The following is a 22,166-nucleotide window of genomic DNA, read 5'->3' as shown; positions in this document are numbered from 1 at the left end:
CATGCCACACTGGAAAAAGTTGCAGCATGTTTCGCCAACACCAATGGCGAAACGCATGCCATGCTGCCACGTGGTGTTTTGTTCGTAGTGATGACAGAACGCTTTGAAAAAAGAGACCCGTTTTGAGAAATAGTTTCTAAAACTAACCTAGTTTGATCAATTTGTCTCACTTCATGCAATAACCAGATGACATAAAGTAAAACAAGATAAACACTCTTTTATGCATATGTAGATGAAAAATTCATACAAAATAGCATTTTTTTTACTGATTAATTGACAAGCATTTTAATGTTAACAATCATTTTTAAGTATTTTGTTAGGAGATATATATTTTTAAGTTTGTTATAGTAAAAATTAATAAATTTATTATAAAATATATGTGGTGATTTTTATACGTCATCTAATTATAAATAATAATGTATTATAAATTTATTGATTTTTTTAATAAAAATATATGCTAAAAAAATATTGCTTGTCTAAATAAATCTTTATTTTTTAAGGAGTTAATCACTACTAGAGAAAGCATTTTCTACATCGATTACAATTGACATATTACATTGGTTATGAGACGTCATTGTAGGCTGTGTCATAAAAAGTAGGTGGGCCTACCACGATAGTTTAGGGAGACCGTCTTAGAATCTTAAGGGGATGAGTTTAGAATACACTACTTTCTATATCGGTTCTACGTAAAACCGTCTTAGAAAGTATTACGTTTTAAGACGGGTGTCAAAAGGAGACCGTCTTAGAATATAGTTCTTTCTACATTGCCTTAGAAAGAATTTTGTTTAATTCTATTTTTTTTTGTTGAGGCCAATTCATTAAACCTTAATCATTGCAATTTTGTATACAAGGAATTAGTAAGAAAAGCATGCTCACTGGGGCTGCTCATTTCGATGTGTGACTCATATATTTTAAGTGATTTTGGTCTCTTTGGCTGTGGATGTTTGAAGACATATTTTTTCTGTAAAAAATAAAAAAAAAAGAAATAAAACCATTGAACACATTAGTGCACTAGTACATGACATTAAAATGGGATGAGTTTAGAATACACTGCTTTCTATATCGGTTCTATGTAAAACCGTCCTAGAAAGTATTACGTTTTAAGACGGGTGTCGAAAGGAGACTGTCGAAAGGATATAGTTCTTTTTACATTGCCTTAGAAAGAATTTTGTTTAATTCTATTTTTTTTTGTTGAGGCCAATTCATTAAACCTTAATCATTGCAATTTTGTATACAAGGAATTAGTAAGAAAAGCATGCTCACTGGGGCTGCTCATTTCGATGTGTGACTCATATATTCTAAGTGATTTTGGTCTCTTTGGCTGTGGATGTTTGAAGACATATTTTTTCTGTAAAAAATAAAAAAAAAAGAAATAAAACCATTGAACACATTAGTGCACTAGTGCATGACATTAAAATGAAAAATTTAAGTAACCATCACATAGTATTTTGTACATATAACTGGAATTATTACTATTAATAGATATTTCTTTCATTTCATTTGCTAATAGTTTAACACTGCTGCCTTCAACATTATTCTGCATTCGGCCAATTATGAAACATGGTTAAATATTGTAGTATTGACTATTTTTATTTTTGGTTATAATTAAGGAGATAAATTATATACATCTATTATAGTATTATCCTTTTGGGCAAAGGAGTGGGGATATTTCTTCCTAATATAAGAAAAAAGCGAGGGTGGCAATGGCTTAAAAAAAAAACTACAAAACTTTCAACATCATTGCATATCAGCATTAAAAGTTCTGTTGAAACCATGATGAGTACTACAAAGAGAGGCCATAGATACACTTCTATCCCATATCTCTTCCGAGGAATCATAGTATATTCCGCTGTATGGAATTTCACCAGGAGAAAACTTAATCCAAGCAGGGATGGATTCCAGAGTACACTCTACAACTCACAAACTTGGCGGCTTTGTAAGTGCAAACCCAGTGCCCCACTGCATCAACTCATTGGGATGATATATAACTTGTACTCATGCTCACTTACTATGATCGGACAAAACTATCATTAATGCCATTCTTCACTCTTCAATTAAAATTCATGTTAAATACATTCTCAACATGAAATAAGAACCAAATTGACAAATCACAAGGAACTGAAATCTAAGCATAATCATGAAAATCATGATTGAAGATACTTCCAACGTCATAATTTTTGGGATTTAAATGCCTTGTTTAATTCTGGAAGTTGAGCTTAATTGTTCATCTAAATTCTTTGTTATGATTAAATAAACTATTAAATTTGCATAGCATGTTGTATATATATATGCCAATTACTCAGAGGGGGTGCTGGCTTTTGATAAAAGCTGTTATAATTAACATAATAATATATGTGAATGTAGAAAATGATTGAGACAGAGATGTACAAAATAATATATAAGATTCTTCACGGCTCCCTTGGAAGTGGCTTGGCTCCGAAATACAAGCGGCATATAAGATAGAAGTTGAAGACACCTCATTCCATTCATATCCCTGTGTTGGGCTAGTTTTTCATCCATATTCAATAACCAAATAACAACATCTGTTCTACAAAAGACTCATTAATTCTTGAGACAAGAAATATAAAGCACAAGATATCTCTTCTTTTACACACACACACATATATATATATATATATATATATATATATATATATATATATATATATATATATATATATATATATATATATAATACTACCTCGCTCTTGATCTTATTTATAAAAAAGAAATTATAGTATAAAATATACTAAACTTATTTCTTATAAATAAAAATAGAGATGATATATAACACTCTATTCATTGCTAAGTGACAACATTTTATAAGGAATGAAAGGTATAAAAACTAAAAGACAGTGACGTGAAAGAAAAATAAAAATTAAACCTTATCATAGTTTATACTCAATTGGGATATATATATATATATATATAAGAGGAGTGAGACACACACGTACCAAAAAATTGTCCAAGAATACTAGCGTGAAGAATGAAATGTTTGTCAAATCTAACAAAAAGCCTTCGAATGTCACCCTGAGCATGTTTGGCCATATACTTGACCATCTTAAGCATGCCTAGTTTGGCAGCCCTGAAGAGAGGGGTTTCACCTGAGTCATTTATAAAATAAAAAAATAAAGACTCTATTGCAATAAAGAAATGAAGGAAAAAGGCTCAACTGAGATTGATAGTAATAAAATAAAAAAGGCTCTATTGCAATAAAAAAAAAAAGTAAAAATGAAGAAAAGACTAGTGCAATAGTCCTGAGTTGAATAATAGGGAATTCCTCCAACATAAATCTTTGTATTTGTATTAGGAACATCACCATTGTCTTGACTGAATATATATCACGGAACACATAAACAATTAAAACAAAAATCTCACACTCACATTAAACAGTAGCTATTTACAATGTATGAGTTTAGCAGCCACACCCGGGGGTTTTTAATACAAACACACTTTTGCCTTTTTAATATATTTTTAATATAAGTTGTTTTAATATATTTTTTAATAAAAAAAGTTATTAATATATTTTTTAATCGTAATTTTCAATAAAAACTTTGTTTTTACCAAAACAACACATAACAAGAACCTGTAGTGTAGTGTATATTGACATAAACTATACAGTGACACTTAATTTTCCTACCTCTACCCCATCGGGGAAGCAACGCCAATAGAAGTCTGGGCGAGGCCCGCCAACTTCATTTTTTATTGCATCGGTGAAGACCTCAGTTATCAGAAAAGCAAATTAAATAACAAACCTGCTAGCAATGAAGCACATTAACACCAATTCACCAATTTCTCAACTAAATGCACATGACAGAAAAGACACCATTCACTACGAATTAATGATTCAGTTTTTGCTGTATGTGATCCTCTATGTGTCCAATAAGCATATCAGAAAAATTACATCACCAATCCTGGATATAACATGAACAACACCAGACAAAAAAAACAGTGTTCAGATCCTGAACATAAAAGACTATAAAGCATAATTACACCATACAGCAGAGCATAAAAGCAACACCAGCTGCCAAAAAGTTCAAGCAAACTTGAAATTATTTAATCCAACCAAAAAGGCCTCAGCCGATAACCAATCAAAACAACCAGGCGCACATTAAACTAACAAATTGAAGAAGTTAACTTCAACATGCAGCTAGTCCCTCCAACAAATATTCTAGCTGTGTATGGTAATTAGACTATTAAAAACAACATAATTAATTTAAGTAATTGAAGGAAAGAGAAATAGGTAGTAAAATTTCTTTTATTTTATTTTTGTCTCTCAGATTAGAAGGTTTTAAAAAAACTCCAAGAGTTAAAGCTACAAGCAATATCCTTAACATGTTATAAATAGAACCTTAGACTGCACACATTGAGTCTATTGGCATTTTGGCACGTGATAAGCTTCTCCATCTGGTTTTGGCTATAAAATTTATTGCAGCTAGACATGATTCTATTGGCATTTTGGCACATGAATTATATGATGTTATTGGTTCTGTTGCTGTAAAATCCCTTCTCGCTGCGTTATGGACGTTGCTGCCATCCAGGGAAAATTTCCAATTCCCACCGCATCTGATTGGAGATTGTTAACGCTAAAGTAGCTGATTGTTAATGCTAAATTGCTTAAATTTAAATTGAAACAATTTGTGTTAGATGATAATATCATTATAATTTGTTGAATGTTATTAAATTTGGATTGATCATTGATTGAGTTGGAATACTAAATCATTGAATTTAAATCCAACGATTATAAAAAATAAGAGTACAAAAATATATTATATAATTAATTTTGATAGAGTATTATTCGATCTGTTCAATGTTATTAAATTTAGATTCATCATTGATTCGATTAGAATACTAAATCATTGAGTTAGATATCACTCCAATAAATCATTAAATTCTGAGTCAAGAAGCAGACCCAACTAATCCAAACCGAGTCCAATAATATCAGTTCTGAAACATTAGACATTCCAAAAAGTGAAACATAACACACCCTGCATGCTAATAAAAGAATAATAATACATAAATAATTATTTATTGATTTATTTTAAAATTTAAGCATCTGATTAATATTTATTTTGGTATCATATCATAAAAGTAGATATAATAATTTTTATTCTTTCTTACTTTCTTGTCTCTACATGTAAGATAACACATGGACCATCAAACATTTTAGCCCCCTTCCGTGCCCAACTTTCTCTCAGACCCGAAAATGAAAGACCTCTTCTAATGGCAGAAGAAGCACACAACAGCAACTCCATGAATGCCCTGCCAAAGGTTCTCGTTCTGGGTCCCCCAACGTGCTTCATAACCCTCCAACCTCTCTACTCTCACAAGTTCCATTTCCTCAACCCCCACACCTCAAGCCTTTCACTGCAACACTTCCTCCACCACCACCACCACCACCCTTCCTCCGTCTCCGCCGTTCTCTGCGGTGCATCCTACTCCGTCACCGCCAACGTCCTCTGCCTCCTGCCCGCGCTCCGCCTCATCGTCACCACCAGCGCCGGAACCGACCACATCGACCTCGCCGAGTGCCGCCGCCGCGGAATCCAGGTCGCCGGCGCCGGAGAGCTGTTCTCCGAGGACGTCGCCGATATGGCCGTCGCCCTGCTCACTGACGTTATGAGGAAAATTTCGGCGGCGGATCGGTATTTGAGGACTCAGCAGAATCACGACACTACGCCTTGGGATTTTTTCACATTCGGCTCCAAGGTTTGTGCTTTTTATTTTTAATTACTATTTTTTAAGTGATATCTAATTTGATTTATAATTGTTTGATATATAGTCTGTTTTTTTTTTTTTGTTTTTTTTTATTTTATAGATTGTGAGTCTGTATAAAAAGTTAAACTCTATGAATATTAAATATTATGTTTTATAAAACTTTTTATCTTTAATGTTTTATCTACTGTGGTGGAAATGCTGGCTAGAATTTTCAAAAAGAAATGATTATATATATATATATATATATGATGCCACTGAGTAAATTTGAGATTTGATATTTACTCAATTATGAAAGGCATACGCCAACTATGTTGGTAACTGGTATGAAGTTTGTAAAAAAATAATTGTAGCTACGATTGCATGACAAAAATATTTTTGAGAAGACAGGCTCAAATCATAGTGTCGGCTAAAACTTGAATTTTTTGTAATTTTTGTCCACACTATGATTTTGCAATTTCTAGCTGAAATTCAAGTGCACATTTTGAATTTTTGATATAGATTACATGTTTATTTTATTATAATCAATCTTATTTAACTTGAATAAAATTATCATGAAAAACAATAAATGTATTTTGTGTCTGATGTGATCTTATTATTACTAATTTTAAAGTGAGTTTATGTTTTGTGAGCTACATTTAGTATATACATTTGGATTAATTACATTTTAGTTTCTTAATTTTTTTTGAAATATGATTTTTACTTAGCTTTATTTTATTAAGGATTTTAATCCCTAAACTTTTATTTGATCGATTAATGTTTTTAAATTTTTTAAAATTTCAATTTTTAGTCTCTAAACAGAAGTTTAAACTCATTATTTATATTTATTTAATGAGATTTTAAAAATTAAAAATTTCAAAAATTTAAGGATTAAAAACTTTAATATAAAAAAGTTGAAAGATTTTAACCAGTCAAACTTTTGTTTAGAGACTAAATCAAATTCTAAAAACATTTAAGGACTAAAAACTTAATTAATCCAATAAATTTCCATCTATTAAAAGTGATAAGCGGGAAAATGCTTATTCTTACGTTAAAGTAAAGTTGTTTTTTTAAGGGACAACTCAAAGGTAGGTACATTATACCCTTGAATAATGCATTAAACCATCGCAAAAGAATTTAAAAAATGCATGAACAGTGGTATTTATTGGAGGGGAGGGGGTTGAGGGAATTTCAATAGTACACAAACTATTTGAAGCTTCATTCATATAAGGAATAAAGGATTGTTGTTTCAGTTAGCAGGTAAGCGAGTTGGGATTATTGGACTGGGAAGCATTGGCATGGAAGTGGCCAAGAGGTTGGAGTCTTTTGGTTGCATTATCTTATACAACTCTAAGCATAAAAAAGCTTCAGTTTCGTATCCTTTCTATTCTAGCATGGTGGATCTTGCAACTACTTGCGACGCTCTTGTGTTATGTTGCGCACTAAATGAGCAAACAAAGCACATAATTAACAGGGAAGTCATGTTGGCATTGGGAAAACAAGGATTTATTGTCAATGTTGGAAGAGGGGGTCTTATTGATGAAAAGGAATTGGTCAAGTGTTTGATGGAAGGTGAAATTGGAGGTGCTGGTTTGGATGTGTTTGAGAACGAGCCTCATGTTCCCAAAGAACTCCTTGCAATGAATAATGTGGTTTTATCTCCACATTCTGCTGCTTTTACTGTGGAATCTATGATGAATTTGTGTGAACTTATGGGAGGCAATTTAGAAGCCTTCTTCTTAAATAAGCCCCTAATTACTCCTGTAATGTTGCCTCAATAACTTGTTCTTTTGATAACCTAGTATCGTACGTGTGGTACAATTTTATGACATTCCTGCAATGATTCTGATTAAGTTTTAAATGAATTTGTTCTATTCCAAAAACCATCTCTGCAAAGTGCCTTGGCAAGTGTATTTCAAACTCTGTTTTGATCAAGGGAAGGAAATAAAGCAAGCTCTATTTGATCAGTTTTTAAGCTCATTTTTATATGGAAACTCTATTGTGCCGTTACTCTGTTGCTCATCTTCCTATTCTAGTTATATCATGGTTGTCTCCAATAATAGTTACAAAAGTTATTGATAACAATGGCTGGACGATAGTAATCTGAAACCAAATTTAATTGTTGGCAACAAAACTAATATTGACAAATAAAATATCAATTTGCAACCACATTTATGTATTTTTAATTAAAAATATATATATATCAAGAGAGTCTAACTTAATTAATTGAATAAAATACATGAATTTGTTATAAATTTCTTACTATTTATTTTCAATTTTTATGTTTAAAAAATATAAATAAATACACCGACAATGCTTTTGTTGCTAATTATTTTTTAATATTTCACTTTTTGATTCTCTTGCAGTATGATGAAAGTAGTGTGCTTCAACATGCATAAAAAGCTGTTGTTCTAGCAAATATGGTTTATTTAGAAACCTTATACCTTGTTTCGTTTTTAATATATTATACTTTAGATTTTTGCAACATGTTTTAAGGAAAGTAAGTATTCAAGATTTCACATTGACTACAATATGATAGAAATTCGTTTTTAATATATTATATTTTAGATTACTGCAACATATTTTAATGAAAGTAAGTCTTTAAGATTTCACATTGATTAACAATATGATAAAAATGAATTTATCTAGAAATCTGATTCCTGGTTTCCTTTTTAATATATTATACTTTAGATTCTTGTAACATGTCTTGATAAAAGTAAGTATTCAAGATTTCTCATTCATCAACAATATGATAAAAATAATTTTATTTAGAAACCTTTATACCATATTTTGTTTTTAATATATTATAGTTTAGATTCTTGCAGCATGTTTTAATGAAAATAAGTATTTAAGATTTCACATAAATTAGTAATATGATAAAATTAAATTTTTTAGAGTTGTATTAGATTCAAATTTAAAATTCTAAGATGATAACTATTAGATTTTATCCAGAGATGAAACCAAGAAAAATTGTTAGGTGGGAGGCGGACAAAAATTTGCCACATAATAAATAAAATTAATAATGACTAATTTTTACTCTTAAATTTTATAACTACTTTTGATTGGACTAAATTTTTCAATGTAATTATAAGTCATTGAATAATAATAAATAAAGAATTGAAGAAATTTTCATTGGAGAACAGTAGAAATTTATAAATCATTTTTCAATGTAATTATGATTCCCCTTTAAGTTAAATTATCCCATGATTCTCCATTTCTCCTCCACACATGGTCGAGTTGGGACTCTAGTGGTGCTAAAGTCGAACTTAATCACTCTGTTTCTCTCGTTACCGTTCTCTATCTATGCCCATCTCTTCAGGTAAGCAATAATTTCTGTTTGTTGTTTATATGTCGTTTTACACCACTTTCTGCTCTCATACTCGTTCATCGATGGGTATAAATTAGTGTGTTGAAATTGCAAAACAGAAAATGAAAAACTGGTGTTGTGAATTGAGGCATCGTAAATTGACTCTTTAAGTTGTCCTCAATGACCAAACTTAAGGCCACTCCTATTCTTCTATTCTGTTATTAAAATTGTCGGAGTATTTCTTTGTGGTTATTGTAATATTCTCATTTTATCTCTTAATTAGAGAGACAACTCCATGGCCATGAGTTTCTTGTCAGCATATAGAATACAATGGTGCTTAATATCATATTGCTAAATTTTGGATAGCTTTAGTTTTACCATGTTTGCTACTTTTGTTAGTTTTGTAAACACTACTATCAATAACTATTCCATCAGTCTGAAATAAAACATCCCCCCATAACATGTTTTGAAAACAAAAAAAAATGTAACGTTAGCCTTTACATGGTGAAAATACGTTAGTTTGATTGTGTTTTTTGGTTATTATAGCCTGTTAGGTTTCACATCTAGGATGTGATTTTAAAAGAGCTAGCTTCCACATTCTAAATGTTATTTCTTACTTCTAGTTTGTTAGGAATAGTTGTTAATTGTCATAAGATCTGTAAAGTAAATAGAGCCTAGATAGTCTCATTGTATTTTTTTTTTCAAATCAATCAATTGCACAATGAGTTACTTTTGTGGAACTCCTTTGCCATTCTCTAAGCTCCATGTCTGACCACAAGGTGTGATATGCATCTCAAAATTCTGATACTATTAGAATAAAATTGAAAGGAAGAATAAATATTTGGAGTGTTTGATGGTACCATTTTACTGGAACTCAATCATCAAAGGCAATGGCAAACAAACAGCACAACCACAATGATAACAACAAGGAGCTTCAACCACTCCTTGTGCTTGGTCCTCCTTTCATGTTCCCAACCTTTGAAGCTCAAAACCTTCACAACTACCGTTTCCTCAATGCCTTTTCCTCCCAAATCCCTCTCCACCAATTCCTCGCCGAGCAAAACGTTGACCCTTCATCCATTCAAGCCATACTCTGCAGCCCTCGCCAGAAGATCTCCGCAGACGCCATCCGGCTCCTCCCATCACTCAGCCTCATTGTGACCACTAGTAATGGAACCCGCCACATAGACTTGGCTGAGTGCAGCTACCGTGGCATTCAGGTTGCCTCTATTCCAGGAGATCAATTAGCCGTGGATGTTGCTGACATGACTGTGGGGTTGTTGATTGATGTCATGTGGAACATTTCTGCAGCTGATCGACATCTTAGGAAATGGGGTCCTTCTAAGCCCTGCAATCTTTCTTCTGGTTCCAAGGTATCACTCATTTTTCTGCATTATGTGCATGTTCTTTTCATATTATTGTGCACATGTTTCTGATGTTCTATTTTGATGAATATTTTTTATAAGACAAGTATTAGTAATACCCTTACCAACACACTTTTTCTAACACATTCAACTAGGTAAAAAGGTTCTCTCAGGTGGAAAAAACTTAGATTCTCAAGTGTTATGATCTCATGAGTGGAAATGTCACTAGAGAGGATTCATTCCCCACTACATTATTAGTTTTAAATTTATTCAAAACTAAAAAATCATGAGTTACACCATTAAATAGGTAGTGTAACCTACACAATTTTGTGATTGTCAATAAAGAATAAGTAGTGAGTTGCTAACATTTCTCTTTTAATAATTTCAACTAAAATAAACTGTGTTAAGAGATGTTTTGTGGGTAGAGGATAATCAATATATTTGTTTTCCATATATGACAGTAGTGTTGATTAGAATTGACAATTAAAACATCAAATTCTGGAGCATGATTGATAACTGGCACTCAGCTTTGAGTTTCAGCTAGAAGGCAAGCGAGTAGGCATTGTTGGATTGGGAAAAATTGGCAGAGAAGTTGCTAAAAGGCTGGAGGCCTTCGGCTGCAGAATTATGTACAATTCAAGAAACCAGAAGCCATTTGTCTCGTACCCTTTTTACTCTAATGTTGTTGAGCTTGCTGGTAATAGTGATGTCCTTGTGCTTTCTTGCTCATTAAATGAGCAAACAAGGCACATAGTCAAAAGGGAAGTGATGTTGGCATTGGGGAAAGAAGGAGTTATTGTGAATATTGGACGTGGAGATCTAATTGATGAAAAGGAATTGGTGAGATGTTTGATGGAAGGGGAGATAAAGGGTGCTGGCTTGGATGTGTTTGAGAATGAGCCTAATGTTCCCAAAGAGCTCTTTCCTTTGGATAATGTTGTCCTTTCACCTCATGCTGCTTCATTGACTTCACATCGTATATATGATGTTTGTGAACGTGTAGCAGAGTGTCTTGAAGCATTCTTTTCAAGTAAACTACCGGAGTACCCTGGTCTTGGATGACTAAATTCATCTTTAAGGGCATTTGTATGAGACTGAGTTATGATCTTCTTCTCTCTCTCTCCTTTATCTATATTTATTTCACAAGTAGTTAACCATGTTAAGAAGTAATTAAAATGTCTAATAAAAGTTAATTACTTGTGAATCAAAATTAATCATATTTATATATTTGGACATGGGATGTACATTTGAAAAATGTACAACTATCAATATTCTATTATCTATTACACTTATCACTTTTTCTTTTTTGTACCTTTTTTATTCTTTTATTCTCTTTATCTCTCTCCATTTTCCATCCCAATCCCACCCAAAAATGGGGTGATGAATATCAGGACTCCCTAAGCAAATGCGAGAGTGGAGTGATTTTATGTAATATAATTTACAAAATGTGGATTATTTAAATGTAAAATACAAAATTTGAATAGATTAAGTTGCAAATAATTACTATTTTGTAAATTCCTTTTAATAAAATTTATGGAATGTAGTTTAAAAATTATTTTCATGATATTTCATAAATAAATTGGGAATATCTCAATCTTCCGTTTCTTTCACAATCAAACGCACATACATATCCTCTGTAATGTAGGGGTCAAACAATAGTTTATCTACAACGATGAACAGATCTAGTTTTTATATATTAATTCAGAACACATCTTTTTAATTGTTTATTATATATAATATATAATTTAAATTAAATTTACATCTCAATGATTCTCCTCCGCACTTGGTCGAGTTGGGAATGTTGTGATGCTAATTCAAACCCAATCACTCTCCTTCTCTCCCTACCTTTCTCCGTCTATGCCAATCTCTTCCGGTAAGCAATTAATTCTGTTTGGTTTAGATGCAACTTTTGTTATTAAGGACGTTACATGCATCAAACTTTACTTCATTGTTTGAAAATGTTAGTGCGTGAACCGTTTGAGAAAATGTCCAGCTGGGAACTTCTGCATTGTTTGGATATGGTTTTTCAACTTTTTTAGCTCTCATACATATTTCCTCAAGGGTATTAAATTTTATTCCAGTTTTTGCCAACTCATTCATGGAATGTGGATGTGTATTACATATACATGGCGTGTTAAAATCTGAAAACAGAAAATGGAAAAAATATGTTTTTGATGAAATGGGGCTTCGTGAATTGTCCCAAACTGACCTTAACAATGCTATGCTATCATAAAAAATTCCACTAGTCTGAAATAAAATAAATCCCCATAATGTGTTTTTGGAAAAAGGAAGAAAATAAAGTGAAGTTAAGCTTTTATGAAAATACATTAGTTGGACAGTGATTTGTTTTTAGAATAATAAAATTGTAAGGAATAATAAATATTTCGGTAGTCTTTGACAGTACCAGTTTCCTGGATCTCAGTCAATAATGGCTATGGCAGAAAAACACAACCACATTGATAATAAGGAGATTCAACCACTCCTTGTGTTTGGTCCTCCATTAATCTTCCCAACTTTTGAAGCTCGAAACTTTCACAAATACCGATTCCTCAAAGCTTTCTCCTCACAACTCCCTCTCCACCAATTCCTCACCGAGCAAAATGTTGACCCTTCATCCATTCAAGCCATACTCTGCAGCCCTTCACAGCAGGTCTCTACAGATGTCATCCAGCTCCTCCCATCGCTCTGCGTCATTGTGACCAGCAGTGCTGGAACCGACCACATAGACTTGGTTGAGTGTAGCCACCATGGTATTCAGGTTGTCTCTGTTCCAGGAGATCAAGCCAAGGATGTTGCTGACATGGCTGTGGGGTTGTTGATTGATGTGTTGTGGAAAATTTCTGCCGCTGATCGACATGTTAGGAAATGGGGTCCTTCTATGCACCGGAACCTTTCTTTTGGTTCCAAGGTACTTCTCATTCTTCTAATTTATATGCATGTTCTTTTCATGTTATGGTAATATGGTCTATGTATATTGTGCAAATGTTTCTGATGTTCTATTTCTATTTGGATGAAGGTTTTAAATAAGAGGAGTGCTAATAACACATTCTTTAACACAATTCTTCTAATACATCTTCTATTGGTAAATATTTATTGGAAAGTACAAAATCTTGAATGGGCAATCATTAAATAGGGAGTAAGACCTACTCAATTTTGTGATTTCTAATAAATTTCAATCAACAATAAAGAGTGTTGTTATCATTTCTTTTTCAATAATAGCATCTCTAATAAAGTGTGTGCGTGTGGTGGGATCTTGTTTTGATGATAGAGGACAATCAATACATTTGTTTACCTTATATGACTGTAGTACTCAATAGAACTGACAAATAGAACATAAGATTCGGTAGCTTGAATGGTAACCAGTAATCAGCTTTGTGTTTCAGCTTAAAGGCAAGCGAGTAGGGATTGTTGGATTGGGAAAAATTGGCAAAGAAGTTGCTAAAAGGCTTGAGCCCTTTGGTTGCAGAATTATGTACCATTCGAGAAACCAGAAGCCATTTATCTCGTACCCTTTTTATTCTAAAGTTGTTGAGCTTGCTGGTAATAGTGATGTCCTTGTGCTTTGTTGCCCACTTAACGAGCAATCAAGGCACTTAATCAACAGGGAAGTGATGTTGGCATTGGGGAAAGATGGAGCTATTGTCAACGTTGGACGTGGAGCTCTAATTGATGAAAAGGAATTGGTGCGGTGTTTGATGGAAGATGAGATAAGGGGTGCTGGCTTGGATGTGTTTGAGAATGAGCCTAATGTTCCCAACGAGCTCTTTCCATTGGATAATGTGGTCCTCTCCCCACATGCTGCTTCATTGACTTCAGATGGTTTCACTGAAGTATGTGAACTTGCAGCTGAGGCTCTAGAATTGTTCTTTTCAAGTAAATTACCAAGTATTCGATTGTTGGATGGCTAAATTCATGTTATTCTATTTTAGAGTTTTTCTTTCCATTTCCATTACCTATAAACTAAAAATATGTCTTACCCATATTTTATTTTTTTGGCAAAATCACTTTATATTAATAGTTATGAGTGTACTTCTTACCAAACATAGAAGTTAGCAGCCAACAAAATTCAGTGTCCCATTTCTTTTGATAACTCTATAACTACAACAATTGATGTCATCTACTTGTGCATTTGAGAGACACTCTTGTCATGCATGCATAATAGTGAAGTTTGTGGCTTTCAAAGAAAGCTCAACTGATGTGTGAGATACATGTAAGCTACAAAAGCTGTAGTCCTACTTTTCTTGCCTTAATGAAACTGATTTGTTTCTGCATGCATTATGCTCATCTAGTGGAAGATGTTATAATACTCCAAGGCTTTGACTGAAATAAACTTGTGGTCAAACTAGCTTATAAGCTAACCATTTTGAGCTTGTTTGGATATTTTTTCTTTGTCAACATTTTCCATCTCAAATGAGCTTGAACATCGAAGAATCAAACTTATTTAGACAACAAGTCAATGCTAGTCAAGATGATTTCACACCAGCCTAAAGTTAAAGGACCAAAAGTTAAATTTTGAGGCAGAGGAAAACCTTCTTGGCTTAACCAACTTCCCAAGTTTTGCAAAGGTACTCATCCTAAAATCACAAAAGTCATCACCTTTACGTGTTGGTGTAACTGTAACTCCATATATCTTAGGGCACTTATTGTCCATGGCCTAAAAAAAAGGAACAACATCATGTTGGTGCAATTGCAAGCCTTAAGCGGCACTCGCTGCTTGGTATCACAAGACCACCTCATTCTTAGGTTGATGACTTTACAAGACAACCCTTTCCAGGATGGTGGGTTCACAAGACCACCTCCTTCCCAAGCTAGTGGGAGAAATATCCTTTCCAACTTTGTTGGTTAACTAGTCTATAGGGGCATTTGCATTGCTCCCTAAATTCGTAAGAGCAAGTGTACAGCTTTTCATGTTGGTCTTATACCGTGGCTGTAAGTATACTAGTTGCCCACCTCATGAGAGCAAATGATACCTGATGCCAACACTTGCATGTGAAGATAAAAGATACCAAGATGAAGAGGCAGCAAAGTTAGACACACATCCGATTTCGTCATTCAAGCAACTTAGGATACATAAAATAGACAACAAGAAATCAAAAAGGTAAAATGCTAATTATTATTTCATTCAATACTAGATGCCAAATATACATTTGAGACTGACATCCCGATCTATAAAAGGAACAAAAAAGTTACAATGTTTGTCAACATCCCAACATTTCAAGTTTTCCTTGACTTAGATCAGGATTAGCAATGGGGGCAAGCCACTGTTGGGAGTAGTAGCCCAACACAGGAATGCCCAAAGGTTAATGTTGACATTTGTGCATAATAAATATCACATTTCAACTTTAACGTTGGCATACATTAGAACACGTTGACATACATAACTTGACACCTCATACTAACATATGCTACCAATTTGAGGGACAATTAGTGAGTTCATTTTTTTTTAAATGTTATGTTCAACTGTAATGACCAACATTACCTTATTGACCCCGCCATCATCATTATCTTCTTTTTCTTCTTTGAATTCTTCTTCCTTCCGAAAACCTAACACTTTCACTTTCAAACTCAACCTTATGAATATCAATTTCAATGTTTTATCGGAATCAAACGTCACCAACAAACTTCACAACCTGGCTTCCAAATTCATTTCTCTCTTGAATTAACCTAGTGGATGAAGAAAATGAAGAAAGTTAAGGAAGAATGAGGTAAGAGAAGAGGGATTTACTAATTTGTGGATTTTTCTTGTTCTTCATTTTGTAGCGATTTTTAACCTCAGAAATCACTCACTCACATAGTCATGAATGAAACCAATGAAAGAATGATACGTAGATTTGGACACCTAACCCTATGTTCGAGCAAAAAAATAACAAAAATTAACTTTTTGAAGAAAAAAAAAACTCAAAATTTTGTAAGGACGAATTTCGAACATTTCAATATTTATAGGAACGAAAAATATATTTTAGTTCTAGGTAAAAAAAATAACATATTTCAATTTTACGAAGATGAAAAACATACCAAAATTTTTGCAAGAACAAATTTCAAATTTTTCAATATTTAGAAGAACGAAAAATATAATTAACATTTTTTTTTATGTATTTGGCCACTCCTAGTAAAACATCTTATTGTTGTCATTGTTGGCAATCTTATTGATTGATATGAGATCTTCAATATCACCGATTATTATTATATTCAGTCACTACAAAACATGATTGCTCATAAATTTGGGAAAATTAATTATATGCGGAAGAATTTTACTTAGGGTCAATATGGTGGAATGAAAGGAAATTAAAAGAAAATAAATTGAGATGAAAATTTTGAATTAAAATAAAATATAAAAATATAAATTTTATCTCATTTTACTATATATTCATTTACCTTCATTTTTGCTTTCTTTCAACTCAAACGAAAGGAGCCTTAATGTAACCGATTCTACCACTGTCAAGGACGAAACCGTATCCAATTGATTCATAAAGACTTAACTTAATATATAAAGTTCAAAATGTAAGATGTAAATCCAACGTGCACTATCTTTTAGGGAACAATGATATTGATATGTATACTTTAAATAATTTTGAGCTTATCTCTAATCATTTATATTTTCCCTTTCTTCTCTTTGACATGTTGAGTTAGGAGGGCTCGTCGTTTCTGCTGTGCTTTTGTTTAAGCCTCGAGTTATACAACCTACGCGATTCATTATGTGTACTCATGATAACAGCCCTTAATAAATTAAGATTAATTTAAATACTTTTTTTTTATGTGACAGTAATCCAATAAAATTATATTTCCATCAAGAGGAATAATGATCAATATATAGGATAACTATTATTATATAATTATGAAAGGGACAAGATTAATTAGCCTTAATTAATTGCATTTTTTCAAATTAAATAACGGTATATTTCCTTTCCTAAGTTTTGGTATTATATATCTCTAATACTTTGGAACGACGTTAAGATATAAGTATATTTTTTTTTACCAATTATGGCATATACATGAATTCTTCTCTTGAATCATGAACAGCTCGATCGGTCTTGCATTGCTAGAAACAAAAGTTTGCTGCTATAGTTAAAGATTAATGGCTTATATTATTTGCATGCAGTGTCCAACTCGTTATTAAAGTGACATTTTGTCGTGTTGGATATGAAAGCAACCAACTGAGTCCAAATGAGTCCAACCCCAGTCGGTGAGTTTTGAATTTGTGTGCGATGATTTTAACATAAGATATTCTTCTTACTGTGCGGTCCTTATCTGATGGAAAATAATTCATTATTAATTAATTGCATCCTACCATGTGAGAGTATTTTGAAATCGCATTAATTACATCATACATGGGTTGATTTGGAGGTTTTGTTTTCAAGTTGGAGCATATATATATATATATATATATATATATATATATATATATATATATATTCACTACTACGAAATAAATTTCAGACAACATCAATTAATATATAGGTTTTTATATAGTTTGTAGTATATGGGTCATAATTGATCTTATCTACGAGGTATAGGAACCTTTACGTAATTAATTTCTCACTTCAATTAGTATTGCGTGCAGAAAAAAACATAATAACATGAATAAATCAACACACACAAGTAACTTCTTGTTTGCGAGAACAAACGTTTAATTTACATGCCATAAATTTATGGACTCATACAATTTTTTGGATAAGCATTTGGACTGATTCAAGACTTATATGAAATCATTGAAATACAACGCGACAGTGAAATATTCTTTAAAAGTAAAATCATAAAATATGAATTGGAATGTGATTAGAAAAAATGTGAACATGATTCTTTTGGATAATTCATACTAAAAATCAATTCCTCACGAGTTTGGAAAATAAAAAAATTTCAGTTTTATGCTGATGGTGCGTGACAAACATATACACACACGTCTATGATTAGTATGGACCGATTGGAGGTGATTGCTCTAACTGATTGAAATAAGAGGGAACATTTTTTGTCCCTAACATTCAAATTTGCTAAAGGAAGAAAACATTGGGAATTGATTTAGTTTTTCATTATTTGGACTATCTGATTCGATTGAGATTATTTTTAAAGGTATATTATACCTGACCCTTAATGAGTGATTTCTTAGGTAATGTTTGGTGAGTCAGTGAGTGGATGGGTCAGAACAGAACACTCTATTTTCTGTTTTGTTTACTTTGGTTCTACTCTTGCTAGCATGAAACTAAAATATATCGCTTTTGAGTCTTAATTATACTTTATTTTGCTTTTTTTCTCTCTCAAAACGCATAATCTTCTATGCAGTTTCAAATTATCTAGAAAATAAAATATAATTTGATGTTAATAACTTGTATAGCTTTGTTTAGTAAAAATTACACTTTAGATCCTAGCATACTTTATTTCTCTATAGAATTCATTAATTAAAAGGAAATTCCATTGAATTTTGTTAGAAACTTTGAATTCCAAATATTTTTTAAAAAAGAAATTCAAAATAAAACTATTAAGTCCCCAAAAGAAGTTGACAGCTACGTCAATATATGATTGGATAAATTGCTTGCATGACATGCCAGCATTGTCCGTCAATTGGCTGTATATGCATTTGGAGCATGTTGAATTAAGAGTCAATTAAATTAATTAATGTTTTTGGACATTTCAAATAAAAAAATCATATAATTCTGATGACAGAAAATGCAATGCAGTTTATTATTAATTAATTAAAAGTTCTACATACATGCATATCACATAACTACAACATAGTTCAAGACAACTAATAATGCATAAGTAGTGACAACATCGAATAACTTCACTACACAAATCAACTCTCTTTATTCCAAAGAATATGGCCTCAGTTCTTCTTCCATTTGCACCATATAGGATTCTCCCAACACTAACACCACAACTAATTACTGATGATTAGCCCTTCCCTTTTTGATGTTTCTGTTATCTTTTTCTTCACAAGTCGACCCACCAAAAGCACCCTCTTTTTCACTTTATATGATGTCATATCTTCCTCATTCAAGCAGATGCAAGTTAAAGCTCAGTTTATAGATTTTGTTGGCCATGGAACATTTGTGGGGGCACCCCTGTTCGGATTGTTTTTTTCTAGTAGCCATCTCGAGAAAGCATCAAGTGTTTTTGTGTCAGATCTGTAGTGTTTCTGTGTAAATTCAAGAAGGCTTGGCCATGTGAAATCTGGGTATGTTCTTGAATTTTCGTAGCTGATTAGATCTTTTGGAGGGGTGACCACTTTGTCTCTATTTGGACATAGGAAGAAAGCAAGTGATTTTCTCACAATTTTGTTGTTTACAACTGCTCTATGCAAGCAACTCTTGAACATCCCATTCGATAGAGCCTGAAAGATAAGTCACAACACATTATCATATATTTTTTTCAACTTTTAACACCAAAGCTTAGAAAAAATGCATAACAACTATGGTATGATTGAGAGATAACTATAATTCTAACATGGTATGATATAGTTGACAGATAATTATAATTCTTAAGTTTGTGGTCAATGATCTGATTTTCAAATTTGTGTAATAGAATAGCATATGTTTAAAAAAACTAACTCCTTAAATAAATCACAGTATCATAAAGGATTAGTTCCTGAGTCTCGGTCAGAAGGTCAGACATACTTAAAGTTCATCCAAAAAATAAAAAAGAATGGTTGCATGATATAACTAAGTAAATTCATCTTAATTAGTGAACTTATCATTGATGTATATCAAGTGTTGTAATTAAGTTCATTAGTAGAAGGACATCATAATGGACCTACAAGACATATCAATAATTAATTGAGTGTCGATTATCATGCAAAAAACGACATGTCAACCTTGTAATTATATTATCCATACCATAAATGTGTCGCCAATATTGACAACGAAAGCATCTTCTTTAGGAGCGACAGAGTACCATCTTCCATCAACAAAGACTTGGAGGCCCTCGACTTGATCTTGGTGGAGAATGGTTAGGGATGTAGGGTCACAATGAGGTCCAGTTCCTAAAGCTAACTCAGGTTTTTGGCATGGTGGGTAGTAATTCAACCTCATAACCGACTCATTTCCTTCGAAGAAATCTCTGAAACATTCCCTGCCAACTCCTAGGCTCATCCCCAGAAGCTCCATTATCCCAAGAGAGAGTTTGCTCATGGCTTCACAGTATTCTTGGAACACACTCCTATTGCAAATCAATGGAAACATATATAAAGTACTTCTTTAAGGAAAAAAAATAAGGTCTAATTACTTATTTAATCTCTATAATTGTTTTATGAACTTTATGTTTTAATATCATCTCTTTTATTCCTTATATATACTCTTTTTAATTCCTATAAATTTAGATGGAAGAGACTAAAAGGAATTAAAACGGCATGTACGGGGATTAAACATATCATGTGCAAACATAAAAGATAAAGTTAGTGAAATTGGCCAGGAGAGGGTACATCAATGATTCATCTGTTTTTTTAGTCTATATACGTGTGCTTGATATGTGTGTAGTGTAGATACTAAGAGAGATGAGAAAGGAAAAAAAATGAACAAAGGCAAAGCATAAGGTATGTGTTGCTGCTAATAATTAATTCTAAGTTTTTTAACTTAATGGATTTTCATAAGATTTATCACTGGTTTAGCTTTCATAGCAATTCATATGATTTATTTAAAAACGAAAAAAAGAAGCTTGTGGAAAAGAAGAAAAGTTAATAACAACAATACCCTTAAAATGAGCTTTAATATCGTTTAGAGGTCAGAAACTCAGCAACTGAGTGTGTAAGAAAACTGCATTCTATAAATCTTACCCAAATTGCTTGAAATCTTCCCCCATGACATTAAGGAAATAATCCTCCACAGTTTTTCTGGATTTATCTGCAGAATAATGGAAAGAAAGTGTTTCCTTCCAAGGAAGTTTGGAGGAGAATCTTCCAATGAAGCTATTAGCATAGCCACAATGTTCTCCAATCTTTCTCTGAGCCTTCTGCTTCTGTGAGAGTTGCATGCAGAAGAAATCATCTATGAGCTTATGAGCTTGAGCTATGAGCTTGCTATCAACTCCATGGTTGACAACAAGGAAGAAGCCATGCTTCTTGCATGCCTCACTCAATTCAGCACAAACTGTTGACAAAGCTTGTGGATCTGCTGAGAGAAAGCACTTCAAGTCAATGGGTGGAATTTGGAGTTCTGGTGGTGTTAGGCATGGTTTTTCATGATCAGGCCATATGAACTGGGAGGGTATGTTGGATTGGTTTGGCATCAAAGATCCATCAAAGTGTAGTTTCTGTCCTTCCATGATGTTGTCATGATTTTCTACGGTGTTTTGAGGTGCAATTAGCATTGAAGGATGAGGAACTAGCATGTTTAATTAATTTGAAGTGCACAACAACAGCTAAAGTGTGTGTATTATTTGATGGAATTTTTGTTTGATATGTTGTAAGAGTTGAAATTTGGAAGTTTGAAAGAGTGGTTGGAGGTGTGGAGAGAGAAGGAGGAGAGATCAAAAGAGTGTTAAGAATGAATGGGAATTAGACAAAGGAAGAGGTTAATAAGGGTGGTGAAATAGAGTATTGAGAAAGGCCAAGAGAGGATTCATTGGGGAAGTCGGGGAACAGATATGAGAGAATCTTATTAGTTTGTTTTGCTAGATTGCTATCTTTATCACTCTCCCTTTCTGAAATGTGTCCGTTATATATATGGAGATCATACGTGCCACTATTCACATCATACAAGTGGTTTGCATTAGTGTTTTTTTTTTATTGGTTGGGAGTATTTGGGTCAATAGGAGTGAGTGTCTAAGAGAGAATTGCTGGCATTTCTTTTTTTTTTTTTATGTTAAAGTTGAAA

General features: G+C 32.7%; 4 protein-coding genes across 11 annotated transcripts; 3 read left to right on the top strand and 1 right to left on the bottom strand.

Annotated features, from left to right (window-relative positions):
* Positions 1–5,132: 5,132 nt before the first annotated feature.
* Positions 5,133–7,661, top strand: LOC100776772 (glyoxylate/hydroxypyruvate reductase HPR3). Its single transcript, XM_003528850.5, has 2 exons — positions 5,133–5,709; positions 6,948–7,661. The coding sequence occupies exons 1-2, from the start codon at positions 5,224–5,226 to the stop codon at positions 7,473–7,475; spliced, it is 1,014 nt and encodes a 337-aa protein (XP_003528898.1). The 5' UTR covers positions 5,133–5,223; the 3' UTR covers positions 7,476–7,661.
* A 1,152-nt stretch (positions 7,662–8,813) lies between these two features.
* Positions 8,814–11,670, top strand: LOC100776237 (glyoxylate/hydroxypyruvate reductase HPR3). 5 transcript variants are annotated; one of them, XM_006583307.4, is made up of 3 exons: positions 8,814–9,013; positions 9,816–10,374; positions 10,906–11,670. In XM_006583307.4, the coding sequence occupies exons 2-3, from the start codon at positions 9,892–9,894 to the stop codon at positions 11,425–11,427; spliced, it is 1,005 nt and encodes a 334-aa protein (XP_006583370.1). In that variant the 5' UTR covers positions 8,814–9,013; positions 9,816–9,891; the 3' UTR covers positions 11,428–11,670. The 5 variants fall into 5 exon arrangements, with proteins under 5 accessions (XP_006583370.1, XP_003528897.1, XP_014633339.1 ...); XM_003528849.5 differs by having other exon boundaries at positions 8,876–9,013; positions 9,889–10,374; XM_014777853.3 differs by having other exon boundaries at positions 8,883–9,013; positions 9,830–10,374.
* LOC100812243 (glyoxylate/hydroxypyruvate reductase HPR3) lies at positions 8,918–14,382 on the top strand. Of its 4 annotated transcripts, none has more exons than XM_006583308.3 (3): positions 8,918–9,013; positions 12,767–13,273; positions 13,749–14,382. In XM_006583308.3, exons 2-3 carry the CDS (start codon positions 12,794–12,796, stop codon positions 14,271–14,273), a joined length of 1,005 nt encoding a protein of 334 aa, XP_006583371.1. In that variant the 5' UTR covers positions 8,918–9,013; positions 12,767–12,793; the 3' UTR covers positions 14,274–14,382. The 4 variants fall into 4 exon arrangements, with proteins under 4 accessions (XP_006583371.1, XP_014633341.1, XP_003529981.2 ...); XM_014777855.2 differs by having other exon boundaries at positions 8,921–9,013; positions 12,757–13,273; XM_003529933.4 differs by lacking the exon at positions 8,918–9,013 and adding an exon at positions 11,811–12,238.
* Positions 14,383–19,017: 4,635 nt separating this feature from the next.
* GA20OX2 (gibberellin 20 oxidase 2) lies at positions 19,018–21,944 on the bottom strand. The gene is made up of 3 exons (XM_003528848.5): positions 21,128–21,944; positions 20,193–20,514; positions 19,018–19,690 (listed from the first exon to the last, which is right to left on the bottom strand). The coding sequence occupies exons 1-3, from the start codon at positions 21,679–21,681 to the stop codon at positions 19,376–19,378; spliced, it is 1,191 nt and encodes a 396-aa protein (XP_003528896.1). The 5' UTR covers positions 21,682–21,944; the 3' UTR covers positions 19,018–19,375.
* Positions 21,945–22,166: the final 222 nt, after the last annotated feature.

The sequence above is a fragment of the Glycine max genome, chromosome 7, assembly GCF_000004515.6.
Source record: "Glycine max cultivar Williams 82 chromosome 7, Glycine_max_v4.0, whole genome shotgun sequence".
Lineage (NCBI taxonomy): Eukaryota > Viridiplantae > Streptophyta > Magnoliopsida > Fabales > Fabaceae > Glycine > Glycine max.
This window is presented reverse-complemented; position numbering and strand designations above follow the sequence as displayed.

What these genes read in the sequence shown, in the direction of transcription:
- LOC100776772 (XM_003528850.5), top strand. Translation starts at nt 5,224, where the DNA reads ATGGCAGAAGAAGCACACAACAGCAACTCCATGAATGCCCTGCCAAAG. An exon ending in TTTTCACATTCGGCTCCAAG is followed by an intron (nt 5,710 to 6,947) that starts GTTTGTGCTTTT and finishes TTGTTGTTTCAG; the next exon opens with TTAGCAGGTAAGCGAGTTGG.
- LOC100776237 (XM_006583307.4), top strand. Translation starts at nt 9,892, where the DNA reads ATGGCAAACAAACAGCACAACCACAATGATAACAACAAGGAGCTTCAA. An exon ending in ATCTTTCTTCTGGTTCCAAG is followed by an intron (nt 10,375 to 10,905) that starts GTATCACTCATT and finishes TTTGAGTTTCAG; the next exon opens with CTAGAAGGCAAGCGAGTAGG.
- LOC100812243 (XM_006583308.3), top strand. Translation starts at nt 12,794, where the DNA reads ATGGCTATGGCAGAAAAACACAACCACATTGATAATAAGGAGATTCAA. An exon ending in ACCTTTCTTTTGGTTCCAAG is followed by an intron (nt 13,274 to 13,748) that starts GTACTTCTCATT and finishes TTTGTGTTTCAG; the next exon opens with CTTAAAGGCAAGCGAGTAGG.
- GA20OX2 (XM_003528848.5), bottom strand. Translation starts at nt 21,681, where the DNA reads ATGCTAGTTCCTCATCCTTCAATGCTAATTGCACCTCAAAACACCGTA. An exon ending in GAAGATTTCAAGCAATTTGG is followed by an intron (nt 20,515 to 21,127) that starts GTAAGATTTATA and finishes GATTTGCAATAG; the next exon opens with GAGTGTGTTCCAAGAATACT. An exon ending in ATATTGGCGACACATTTATG is followed by an intron (nt 19,691 to 20,192) that starts GTATGGATAATA and finishes CTTATCTTTCAG; the next exon opens with GCTCTATCGAATGGGATGTT.